The sequence below is a fragment of the Pygoscelis adeliae genome, unplaced genomic scaffold (genome assembly GCF_000699105.1).
Source record: "Pygoscelis adeliae isolate BGI_AS28 unplaced genomic scaffold, ASM69910v1 Scaffold86, whole genome shotgun sequence".
NCBI classification, from domain to species: domain Eukaryota; kingdom Metazoa; phylum Chordata; class Aves; order Sphenisciformes; family Spheniscidae; genus Pygoscelis; species Pygoscelis adeliae.
The window spans coordinates 3,332,616-3,346,008 of NW_008824930.1; the positions used below are offsets into that span (position 1 = coordinate 3,332,616).

The 13,393-nt window shown below is 41.0% G+C and overlaps 1 protein-coding gene across 1 annotated transcript in view; it reads right to left on the bottom strand.

The window, feature by feature from the left end:
* Positions 1-3,047: 3,047 nt before the first annotated feature.
* The window catches only part of MYO10 (myosin X), a 97,124-nt gene continuing 86,778 nt past the window's right edge, over positions 3,048-13,393 (bottom strand). Inside the window, exons 33-39 of the mRNA XM_009325005.1 lie at positions 12,076-12,373; positions 10,243-10,450; positions 9,510-9,646; positions 8,499-8,619; positions 5,270-5,722; positions 4,700-4,891; positions 3,048-4,416 (exon numbers count right to left, since the gene is read on the bottom strand). Coding sequence (XP_009323280.1) covers positions 4,306-4,416; positions 4,700-4,891; positions 5,270-5,722; positions 8,499-8,619; positions 9,510-9,646; positions 10,243-10,450; positions 12,076-12,373 — 1,520 coding nt within the window. The 3' untranslated portion in view covers positions 3,048-4,305. The remainder of the gene's footprint in view (positions 4,417-4,699; positions 4,892-5,269; positions 5,723-8,498; positions 8,620-9,509; positions 9,647-10,242; positions 10,451-12,075; positions 12,374-13,393) is intronic.

The window sequence follows — 13,393 nt, forward strand, 5'->3', positions numbered from 1 at the left end:
CGCTCTCAGTAGAGTTCAGTTCTTTGGACTGCTGCTGCCCTCTTCTGCTTGCTTCCCATGACTGTTGTAGCATGTGTAGTTTTTGATGTGTTGCACCAAAGGCCTTGTGTCTGTTTTGATGTGTTGTGGGAGATAGTGGAATCCTTCAAGATTAAACTTTATTAGATGTTTGCTTGTGATTTAACATTAATAACTGAGTAGTTTGAAAGAAACTACTAGTAGATGGGGGTAGATGGAAAGTCTTATCAACCAATTGCAAGTGTCTGTCTCCACAATCTCACCCACCTTGCAGCCGTGTGTGTGAAAGTACGGTTGTGCCACAGCACAGCTGGTAGCTGTATTCCTGTGTCTGACGGAGTGAAATGCCGTGGCTTTCTAGGGCTGGGCACCACGCAGAATTAGTTATATTCAGGACAGCGCTGACATTTGGTTGGTACTCTTCTGTATTTACTGCAAAGAGCTGTAAATGATCTGGAGTGCATGTGCTGTGAGAAATAGTCTGTCGGCGTCGAAGAAGCTGCCACTCTTCTGCCCGAGTTGCTGTAGAATGGACTTAGGCCAGCACGACTTGCAAGGCCGTAGCATGTCTGTGTTAGGTGTTTGTACTGGTGCCAACCTGTGTGTACCTGTTACAGCCGTATGCCTCAGAAACGTGGGGCTTGAAACCTAGGTTTCCGATGCAACACTTTTTGGGTGAAGCAATTTCCTGTGCATAACTTGTGTAATTAAGTAAGTTTATTAAGAATTCTGGCACCCTGACAAATGGAGGTATGTGTTATTATGAGGCACAGGGAAAGTGCTAGACTGAAGCCTGAGGACACAGGTGGAATTGAGGCACGGCTAGCTGTAAGGCGTGCTAAGGGGATGACACACAATTGCATTTCCGTTGCAGCTGCCGCTCTATTCCTAGGCCGGACTGCATAGTTTCTATCCAGCCTGCGCTCCCGCACCATGTCCAGCTGGTTGGGTCCCGGGGCATTTCTCGCTGTGGCTGTATGCCACCAGGCGCAGGAAGCTGCTGTGCTCCCCCCCGCCCTTCCCCCGCAAGGGTTTTCATCAGGGTCAGCGCAACTGCCCAGGAGCGACAGATCCCCGGATCGGAGCGAGCCAGCGAGCGAGCGGCAGTGCTGGGATCAGGGCCGGTCCCGAGGGCAGGGGCCTCGGGAGGGTGTTCTCTTCACCCTCTCAGAAAACATGATAGTTTCAAGTCCTGACGACTGCAACATGTAGAGTAAAATCGCCCTTCTCTCTAGAGGGACTGGACAAGGCATGGCGTTTCTCCTAGAAGACTTTAACTTCCAATACTCAGTTGTCTGTGATTTCTGATGCACTCAACCTACAGAGTGTAGCAGTTGCAGTACAATGGCTTGTCCAGAAGTACAGACCTACTCTTTCTTTTATAAGTGGTGGTAGGCTTCGAATAAAAGTAAGAATGTGTTATGAAAGTTCCTCTCCTATCTTCAGATGCACTCAAGGGCTACTGTAACAGAAGAGATGATAGGCAGGAGAGAATTTCTGGCTCTAGCAAGAAATTTCAGGTATTCTTGGAACAAACTTTTACTGAAGCAAAATAATTTGCAAGACTAGATCATCTCCTCAATCAATTTTAAAATATTTTATAATTTAAGGAACGCTGTTCTCACTTCCAAGTCCAGGTGTATCTGTTATGCAGTATTTATTTTGACGAACTGTGTGTTCTTTCTTGCAAGTATCAACAATTATGAAAGCTTTTATTTGCCTCAACAATAGTAACTGAAGTAATATTTGTGTGGCAGGTTGGCAGAATTGGCACGAACGAAGAGAAGCTCTTGGATGTAGTGACAGGCACTACAGCAGCGTGACTACACACACAGAGCAAACGTCCCTACTAATGGTTGATAGCGTCCAGAAGTCAGTCAGGAGGTATATGAATTGGGACTGGAGAAGCAGTGTCAACTTCTCAGGCCTGTGACGCTGAACAAGACTGTCACCTTGTATATTCCTGTTTTTTTGACCAACTAATGACAATGATGTGGCAGGGACTTCTCTGAGCACGTTTACAAACAGCACCTACGTGAAACTGAACCTTCTTGCTGCGCCAGCTGAAATGTATAAATTGTGTCATTCCAAGGATGCCTTGCAAAGAGCAGCTAAGTTCTTTCCAAACAACTTGCATATGGAAAAAATCAGAAATATTGCAGTCTCAGATACTCTGTGTGGGTGTAGCTATACATACTGGAGTTACAGTTCTCTCATTTTTCTTGTCTTCCTTAGATAAGTTCACCTTTGCTGGGAGGGTGGGGACATGAAATTAGTAGTGTTATTTAGCAAGTTTTTAGGGACCGAGGGGCAGCGTCACAGATGGAGTGACTAAAAGTATCTGCCAGTTGGAGGAAGCTGGAGGATTTCTCATAGCAAGCCTTGTAGTCTGTAAAGGCTACGTACACTTACGAGGGCAGCACATGCTGCACTACCATGCTGTGGCAGGCTAGTAAAAACAAGCCATCTTACATCAGGGCTACACAAATAGCAAAAGCTCTACTTGCACATTCCTTGCGGAGTGGAATTGCTCAGCAGTCCTTCCCCTCTGTCCTGATGGTGTAACTGACACACATCACATGATCAAAAAATTTTCTTTACTGAAAGAGTGGTTAAACATTGGAAGAGGCTGCCCAGGGAAGTGGTTGAGTCACCATCCCTGGAGGTATTTAAAAGACGGGTAGATGAGGCGCTTAGGGACATGGTTTAGTGGGCATGGTGGTGTTGGGTTGACGGTTGGACTCGATGATCTTGGAGGTTTCTTCCAACCTTAATGATTCTATCAAGGAGGTAGTTGTGATCACAGACAGAAACTTGCCCCATTGTAACACAAAGCACGTGCACCTTTCCAAGCAGAAGCGTACATATAGCCTACACTGTGCTCCTGGCTTGGCTCCTGAGAAGACGGACAAAGTTAAGACTTTGCTGCAAGTCCAACTCAGTATGAAGTGAGAACAGAGCACATCACATATTTTCTTTATTGCTGCCCCCCCCCTTTTTTTTTAGTAAGTAGGCATGATTCCTTAAAGGCTGAGGTTTTTAATAACAGTAAGGTTTTTCAGGTTTCTTTTTTTTTTTGCTGTGGACAAAAAGATACCTTTGATCAGAGTTTTGCCTTATATTACAGTATTTCTGTACAAAAATAAAAGTCCAAAATCAGCTTATTAGCAGCTGATATTCCCCAATTTATTTACAGGGTACTGTCAAGAACCTTCATCAGGCAACCAGGTAAAATAGAGAACTCTATATTAAAGCAGTTGCATTGTATAACTTTGCATTCTCTAGTCAACTCTGAAGGGCTCTGACCTTGGCAGTCAGTCTGGGTTGGAGAGTCCAGCCAGAATTATAAAAGAGTGATGTCTTTAAAAGAAAAATTTAATATTAAAAACTTAAGCTGATATTACGGAGTATTGACCTGATAATTGTATTTCCATATTAGGGTAGTCTATAAATATTCTCAGCTACGTCTCTCTTTATAATACAGCAGATACAGAATGCAGACTTCTGCTACTTATATGGTAATACATATTTGCAATAGTAAAATCAACGTATGAAAATTTTGGAATTTACTTGTTAATAAAACTGCTTAGAAAGTAACCATACAATTGTAACAACTATAACTCTGAACTATTAAAATGTACAGAAAGACTGTTTACACCATTGCACATACTTATTCCCTTTGCTTCAAAAGACTTGTGAAATACAGAATAAAATTAGTCAAATTTAACTGATAGCTCAAATATGCATGCACAGTGTGCACATCCATGGAAGCAAGGGGAAACAAAATGTTGGCGTCCATCAGGAAGGCTGCCAGCAGCTCTCCAAAAAAAAATATACCTTGCTCTTCTTCCCTCCCCCTTCCCACATGTATACAGGCCAGTAGATTAGAGCAGAATGGATGAATTGTTTTTAGTGTTCTGGAAGGACAAAAAACATCCTCTTGACTTTTATCAGCAATTTTAGGTCAATACAAGTTGGGTTTAATATTGTAAGGCACTTATTACTGCTTGTATTGCAGTGGATCAAGTCTTAAGGCATTCGTTACATCAACTGAAGATAATAATGCTTTGGAAAGTTTTGAACGAGCCAGCAGTTCTAGTATGTGACTATTTCAGCTGATTTTCCCCTCCCACCCTGTGGTCTTTCTAAAACAATGTTTGAAGATCTTTTCCGTGGAAACTCTGGTTCTTTGTTAGCTTGTCAACAGACGTGATCAGTATCATCAGGTCGTTTGGAGGCCAAGCAGCGATACGTTCTATTTAGAGCACAGTAGAACTGGTTTTGTTTTCACCTGGAGCTGCCCTGACTGCCATGGCTACTCACTGATCGAGAGGTGCTATAGCGTTTTTTCACGATCATACTGATGTAAGCTTTCATCAGCTTTGCGATGTCAACCACCTGCCAAAAGAGTATAAAGAGCAAAGTTCTTAGTAAGGTAACAGTACGTGAATGAATTTCTTTAGATGCTAACAATATAGAACTGTTGAGCTTTCAACAAAACCCTTTTGCGGTTAAGCAAATAAAAATACTCAGCACTTCTATCCATCTCACTATGTCTTCCCTTTAGCTTTACAGGGATCTTGAATAAATCTGTAACGTGTGCAGCAATTACTTAAATTACTAAGCAGCCTGGCTATCAGAACAGGAAGACCACAATAACAAAATTCCTTCTTGCTCTTACCTCACTAGTTTCAAAAAGCAGTTCTCTCTCATCCACCACGATCTTGTAGGTGTTGGCAAGCGGTGCACCAAATGACAAGATATGTTCATACTGAAACACCTCCAGAGGCCTTCCTTCCCCACGCTTGTAGACAGAAACTGCATCAGCGCTGACTCCAAGCCACAACTCTTGTGGGAATCCCCCTTCTTTACACTAGAGGAAAAAATGTAGATTAATGGCAAAGGGAAAAGCGGGAGCCACACAACACTTACTGTTGTGGTTCTTGTCTGTAACCATTTTTTAAAAAGTGCATATTGCTTGTCCCTCTTTGAACGTAGTCTTTTACACTTCTCCTAAACTTGTTTGCAACCCATCAGGCTAGCATTCTGTCCCTCTGTATTTTATGGTTAACTAGTGGATTTAAATGGCTACAGTGCTTGCTAACAGGAGTATGCTTTTAATATCTAACACTTTATTACCTCAGCTGTCTGAGCATTGTGGTACCGCATTTATGGTTTCCCTACTCAGTAATGAAACCACCATCTATACAGTATAAACTGTAGTTACGAGTGTTCAGGAGGTTGTACTCACCTCTACGTCAAAGAGTGTTGAGCCATAGCCAGGCCATTCCTTAATCAAAGCCATATACTTTGCCATAGCCTGCTCCTGGTTCATCCTCTGGAGTTTTTTCCACTTGTCAATAATACTGGTCCTGGAAGCTGAGATTTCCTCTTTGACCCACATGTCTAACATCTGATCCTCCTCAACCTTCTGTTTGCTGACAGAGCCACTGCGAAAACTCCTCCGCAATGTTCCTTCAAGGAAGCTGGCTCGTTTCTTCTCAGCCTTCTCTGCTGCAGTAAATGTTTTGGTAGACTGTGTTATCCGAGACTTCAGCTTTTGCAAGGGATAGACTTCCTCCATTTCTGGTATGGTGGTATGCAGAGTGTAATCTCCCTGAAGGTACTGAAGACGCAAAGCTGCAAGGACCTGGAGGGTTTCTTCAGGAGCAGGATAATGTCCTCTAATCACTGCTTCATGAGCCTATCAAGAAGAAAAAAGGTAGCTTTTTACGTACAAACCAGTCTTTGAAAGGACTAAGAGAGAAATGGGAAGTAGATTTACTGCCAGGCAAACCCAGAATCTGAAATAAATGATCCACTAAATCAAGCAAATGTGGTAAATCTCTTGGCAAATTTGTTAAACTGGGTAAGACAGGGTTTACCAGAAGAACTGCAAGGCAAAGGAGGAACTTGCTAAATGGGACTTACAGTTACTAGTACAGCTCTTAGTGAACTCACATATAAGGGAGCAACTGAATTACTAAAAAGGAACATAAAATGTAAAGGGGAGAAAATAAAGATCTAAATACCTGATTGGGAGGAAGCCATCTACGTTCAAGGGCATTAGGAAGAAATGGGTAGCCCTAGTTTTGCTTACTGCTATCAATAATCTGGCTGCGAAAACTGACGTTTCCAGCCAAACAAGCAAAGCCCTAGGACAGCTTTGTAATCATAGAATCATAGAATCATTAAGGTTGGAAGAGACCTGTAAGATCATTGAGTCCAACCGTCAACCCAACACCACCATGCCCACTAAACCATGTCCCTAAGCGCCTCATCTACACGTCTTTTAAATACCTCCAGGGATGGCGACTCAACCACTTCCCTGGGCAGCCTGTTCCAATGTTTAACCACTCTTTCAGTAAAGAAATTTTTCCTCACATCCAAACTAAACCTCCCCTGGCGCAACTTGAGGCCAAACCTCACTGAGGGAAAACAGTAACTCTTCAATGGATCCCAGATAAAGTTAGTAAAACATTTATATGTTATAGTGGTCCGTAGCATCAGGGATGAGATTCTGAACTGAGGCGACGCTCATCGCACATCCATTCAAACCTTTGGAAATGTGCAGCAGCTAGGATTTTTTTTTTTTTCCCATACGACACTAGTACAGGAACCAAACGCACCCCATGTCTGAGGATGCAGGAATTGCAAGCAGTTTAGTAAACACCCAGAGATAATTCACATCTAAGTAAGAGCTAGTTCATTTAGGTGTACGCTTAGGATGGAGACAAAATGTGCCTTTAAACATGCAAGATGGTTTACCTGAGATTGTACACAAGCAGAAGAAAGAGCTGTCTTGTGGAAGTGGAAGGACAGTATTTTAATGAGAAGGAAGAACTGAAAGATTTTCTTCAGCGCCTTATGAATTAAAGGATTCAGACTTTAAAATAATGGAAGTTACGGAACTAAAACTGATGACAAAAGGGAACTTTCTTAATTGGCTGAAAAAGTCCATGACCGACATCAAAAGCAGACAATTAGAAAAAAAAAACAGAACTGATGTTAGAATGTAATAAGTCACCTCTCTAAGGTATTGCTGTAATATTAATTGTAGGGATTGAATCTGCCATGCTTTATAACTTAAATACTATTGGTCTTGGCAAGACATAAAATATCTGGCTAAACACCAGTCAGCACAGAATGCTGCATGAAAACAATCTGCTTCAGCAAATGTGCTTGTTTTAGTTGTTCATATGGAAAACTTATCTAGATATCTGCCTCCTTACACCAATAATGTAACGTAAAATATCTGGTGCAGAGCTCTCATGGACTTTCTTCTTACTGTTCAAACTTCATCCCAAAGCAGAGGCATTAACCGGCTGACTCCTCCATATGTAAAACCAGACAGACAGTCAGAATGGTAACGTTTCTAAGCCCAACCAAGGCAATCTATTGCCCAGATCCTTCAGCCAGCAATAAGCGGTTCTGGATTGAGCTACAGTAGTAGGCTCTGGAAGGAGCCTTTTGGTAGGCTCATCATGTAACACGGTGCCTTAAAACCTAAACTCTGAACAAGGAAGAAATACTCTATTACAGTGAAGATGTTTCTGATCCTGTGGAAGGGGGAAAAGCTTCATACATATGAAAATTGAAATATGTCAGTTCTGGATCACATCGGGCTTGCTTACCAACAGAATGTCAGTGTCTTGGCATTGCAAATAGCCTTACTCAGAAATCTTTATTTGTCTCTAGTGACCACTTGAAAGAAGCTGTCCACTGGAAGAATTTTCAGCCATTTGCAATATAGTAGAAAAGAAGGTGGTCAGTCAACAAATAATAAATGCCATCAGTGAGAGTTTCTGAGCAACTACAGGACTTCATAGAATAGAAATCCAACTGCTGACATGTTTAGTTTTCATTATAAATCCATTTCACTTATTTTATGTTTTGCAATGTGGCCCTGTTCTGAGCTCAGCACATTCATTAAGTGGATTTCTGCTTGTCATAGCTGTCTTACGGTTACCGCTGAGACTGGACTGATTTGTTTTACTACGGTGTCTGTGAAATACCAATCAGTTTTTGAAAAGAGAAAAAGCTATTGCTCGATCAGTTCTGTACAGTTGCCAACATGGGTCTCTAATAATTAATTTGCTTGCCAGTTACACATTTTTCACTTTATTTCTTGCACTTTCTTAAGAAAATGGTTTCATAAGAGCAAAATTAAAAGCAAGTATTATCCTTCTCTTTTTTATCCAGCTTAGACCCAGATATGCAATTTTTTACCACTATACATAAAGCAATTCACAAGTAATGCAGAAGTAAGAGAAGTCATAACACTAGGTAAATCATATGTGCTTCACTTATGTCAGGATAAGCCTATTTTGACCACTGAATTGCTTTCTTTGCACTTGATGCTTGAGTAGTAGTGCATTTAGTTAAACAGAAGCATGATCAAAACTCTCTCTGTGCTGCCTAGATCTCTTACTTTTGTCCTCCTCTTAAAAGTGCCTCAGAACGGAACCTTTGTCCTTTACCTGCTCAAACATAAAGGCAAATTCCACACTATCTTTTGGGACGTTTTCTGTGTCCAGGAAGCAGTAGAGCTTGAAGTAGAACTTCCAGTGCATCTCTCCAGCTTCAGCAGCGGCAGCAAGCCTGCACGGATGTGTGAAGAGGGAGACAGAGATCAGATCTGTGAAATCAAAATCCTTTCTAAACTGACACCTGAAGAATCTAAGCAAGGCATCACTGAATTTTGCTTTGTTACACCTGCTATCCATCTGGTATTGTTGACAGGAGCTAATTGTTTTCAGCAGTATACCTGACTGATGGGGGGGTGTGTGCGTATTTAGAACCTACAGCAAGATCAAGGACTTACAAATGTTGACTCTCAGTCAACTGTTTCTAAGCCAAATTCTCTTAATAAACTTTTATTTGTGGCTCAGTCAGGTGTTGATAAAAGCAACATTATTAAGTCATGTTATAAAATGTAATTGCACAACATCTTAGACATTCCTTTTTTCCCCCCCGTTATTATGTGGATAACGGAGGCTGATTGCCACGTCTGTAACATAAGCATGACAAACAGGCATTTAGGCTTGTATTACATTTTCTTACTAAAGTGCTATGGGTCGTTTCAATTTTACTGGTAAGAAAAATGTTGTGAGCTGCGCTGTGGTGACTTCCACGTGAAGTTAGGCAACGGGTAGTCAGCATGGCAAATGACTGCCCGGAGCTCAGTTCTCCCACTACTGGGGCAGCCACAATGCTAGTAGCGGTGGAAAAATTTGTAGTAGTGGAAAAGAAAATGTGGAAATAGTGATGAGAAATATTACTCTACTGGTGTCAAGACAAAGGAAAACCAAACACAGGTGAATAGGTGGCTCATTAATTCCTTTAAGAAAAAAAAATAAAGATGCTTTTGTTCCAGAAATGGCCATGTGTGTAATTCAGCTGTGTCATCACAAACAAGCACGGGAAAGAGAACATTCATTATTTAATTGCTACTTATTAGAGTGGTGAGAGAGAAGGAGAGGCGCACTCACTTTTCAAACTTTGCCAAGACATCAGCCACAATAGTTCTGCTTTCAATTGCTTTATCAGTAGTTCCATTGTATTCAAACAAAGCAAACATATTTCTGCTATCCTCCATGGCCAAGCCGCGAATTAACTTTTCAACCACCTAATGAAAAACAGCACATGAAAAAACCACAGCATGGAGAAGCAGCACCACAGAGTAAGACAAATAATTAGTAGAAAATTCAGAGCTAGGTTTTACATTAGACTAAAAATGTTGCTAACATGTTGTCATCAGCAGTATTAATTGTTGTCAAATTCCACTTTAGTTTTTATACTAAATAATGCTGATTCTTTTAGAATGTATGAGTGCTATCACCTGGCCAGGTATTACCCCTGTATTTCACCAACTCAGCGGGAGTCTTCCAGCTTTAGGAAGCAACTTGGTTCTCAAAACCACCAATATCTACTGAAGTTATTCCAATAATGCCTCTACTGAATTGCTTAGTCTTTCCTGTAATTTTTCCTGTAAGAGGGAACTACAGTTGGGTAACCCTCTAAAGACAGTTTTTATAGCAGGGATTTCTTCAGAACACGCTGGGGGGTTGGAGGGACAGCTCTCTAAGCCTTCCCTCCCCTGAAAGGAGAGACCGGTAGAGAAACCCCCAGCGCTTCCAAAGTTTAACACTACTACTGGCTGGAACTGGCACGTAAAGGGACACACTGATTTTATGCCAAAGCCGTTCTGTCACCCCTTCTCACCTCTCCAGCTGTAGTGTGCGAGTTGATTGTAATCTTACAGGAGCCCCCACCGTGGCAATAAACTGTGGATGTCATTTCCTGCCTGCCGATCAGAGCTTCGATTTCATCCCGCGATGGCACGAACTCTCTGCATTTGGTTTTCTTCAGAGATTCGTAAGTAAAAAGTGCATATTTCTCCATTTCAGTTCCTGGAAACTGGTCACGAATCCTGTGAGATAAATATTATTACTTTAAGCTGCCAGCCTGTGAAATAGGAAGTTTACTTATCTGAGAATGGATTTTTTTCCTGAACGTACTTATCCAGTAAGCTATTTAATTGACATGCTCAAAGGTTTATCTTCACCGTCAAGGAACGTGTACTAACTTGTGATTTACTGTGGGACAACTTATATGCCTTCACCATTTTGTTCTACAAACCTAATGGAACACAAAAACTGAACTACCTTTATAGCATTAACTACCAGAACCTTTTAATGGCTCAGATTTGACAGCACGATAACTATAAAAATCTTGTAATCAACTCCCCTTTTTGTCAGTGGCAGTTGTTGAATGAAGACAAAACAGCACTAAGGTACTTCAGAAAAAAAGCAATAAAACATATTTTTGACTGCTCAGTTTTGTGGTAGTGTCACTTAGGATACTTGATTTCTATTCCTGATTTGTTTAAAGATTCTCTCTAGACCTTACTGTTCAGCACTTAGTATTGAGTATTCACTAACAACGTCAATGAACTCAACTCTTAATTATTGAAAACTGTTGAATTCGGGTAGCTTTCAGCACAGAGGTTTTCTATAATATTTCCAGTGATAAAATACCAGCTGCTAAGAGCTACTAAGGTTTGATTTACGTGAAGAAGTACAGTGATCCGTGATCCCCAAGGCATAAAAAGATTACTGCAGGATTACAGCAATGCTGTAAGATGACGATGCATCTGTAATATTGAAACCAACCTACAAATGTTGTATCAGCTGCAATTTTTTTAACTGGGAGACCAGTTTATGAACTGAGTTAAATTGAGAAAGGAAATCCGTGTTGGATTTTTTTCATTTTAAGAGTTCTATAAAGTGATTGATGTGTTTCACTAAGCTTACTTTGGTTGAAAGGTATATCTTCAATAGAAGCATTTTATAAATATGTATAAAATAATTACATTTAGCAAAGTGATTTACAAAGTCCATGCTCTAGCACAAACACAGACACGACTTTTAAATTATTGAGAACAGTTTGTTAGTGGACTAACTTTCCTAATGGCACACTTTGCATTCTTACGCTGCATCACAGCAAGAGGAACCACACTAACGTTCTGGTTAGTGCTGAACTCTCAGAAAGGACTTCTTTTTTTTTTTTAATGGTCACTGATGTCTTAAAATTAGATTTGCAAACAGACATTTCTACCTCAAATACATCTTTAAACATTCTAAGGTTCTTTCATGTGCATGATGCGTACCTCGCAAAACTAAGGTAAGCGGGATGAAGAACTTTTAACAGGTTGGATAGTTGAGAATGGGACCTGGGGGTACTGGCTGCAAGCCATTTAAGCAACGTTACACAATTACAGAAAGCCCCCGCGATGGTCAACGTTAACAAATTACACATTCAGTCTAGTGGGATTTTGCTTGATTCTTCAAATGAGAATAATTCCACCTAGATCAACCCATACGTGCTTTCCTTACAACCTTTTTTTTAGATTCATTGTTTTGCATAACCCGTTCACTAAGTGAATGCATTTTCAAGTCTCACTTCAAGATGTTTAAACGCTGTTACAAGTTGTGGGGAAGAAAACAGCGAGTGAAGAAACTTCTTTTCTTGCTCTAGTAGTTCAAAGCTTCTCACCTTTTGAGATGGAACTTCAGATATTTGAGGATGTTGCGACTCGGCAGAAATGTGCAACTCATGCAGGTGAGTATTTGCCAACTATACAGGTTCCCCCCGCTGCCAGGGTTAGGCACTTTATTGGTCTGCTTGATGAGCTGACAGTAGAGTTCATCTCGAAGAGGTCGTAAATCATGTCCTGTTTGGAGGATACCTTGGATTATAGGGATGGGATCAGACATAGACTCCAGCTGCTGTAAAGAATTAAATATCTTGATGGCTTCATCCTGCAGAGTTGTGTAGCCTTTGTCTTGCAGCACTACAAAAGAAAAATAGGGAGAAAGGTGCTTAGGCTGAGATATGAAAGAGAAAGCACTCAGGCTTAATGTAGGAATTGCTTAATGCTATTCTGTGACCCTTATTATGCAGGATATTAGAACGCATTTTTTCCATTTCAAATGTATGATGCAAACTCATTTTATGAGCTATTTTGCTATTGAGATTTGATCCGAATTTAATGAAATCCCATTTTGACACTTTCTGACAACATAACTTAAAATGTGTATCTTGCTTGATCAGAGTTTTTGTGAAGAAGCAGCTTCCTTCCAGAGCAATCCACACTGCTGAAGTGTCTACCACTTTTCGCCGTCACAAGAAAGTGAAAATCTGATCAGATCAGAAGTAACGCATGACTGCATTATGGAAAGTGACGAAGATACATGGCATCACTTTTGTCTACAGCGTTTCAATTAAACCCAAACAATACTACTAAACTAAATCATTGCCATGAAACTGCAACTTGCTTTTTTTTGAGTGCTGGAAAAGGTGGTGATTGTTTTTGTACTACAGGTTATTCAGCGTGGGCTAACAACTTTCACAATCTACTTAAAAGCACCATGCAGTTCTTGGGTTCAAGAGATGGAAGAGATTGCTCTGATGTCTGAATCAGTTAGGCCTACTAAGCATCAAAGCACAAAATAGTACAGACGTATGTTACGAATATTAAGTTTCTAACCTGACATTATACTATTACAGAAAATAACTAGAACTCAACTGCAAGTCAAGGCAGTAACTGGGCATCAGTCCATCTGTGGAGCTACATTTATGGGAGGACTTTGGCAAGACTTCTACCTCAGAGGGAGCTAGCTGTTCCTGTCCATGGGGAATAGAGAGCAACCATGCTGCACTCCTGCATGGGACAACCAGCTCAAGTGCCGAGAAGATGAGAACTGTGCCTTGCCACTCTATAGGAGGAGGGGGGGGGGAAGAGAAGGGAAAGGTTTCTCCTAGGATTTTCGTTTTCCTTGTCATTTGAGCAGAAGGATATCACTTGGGTTAT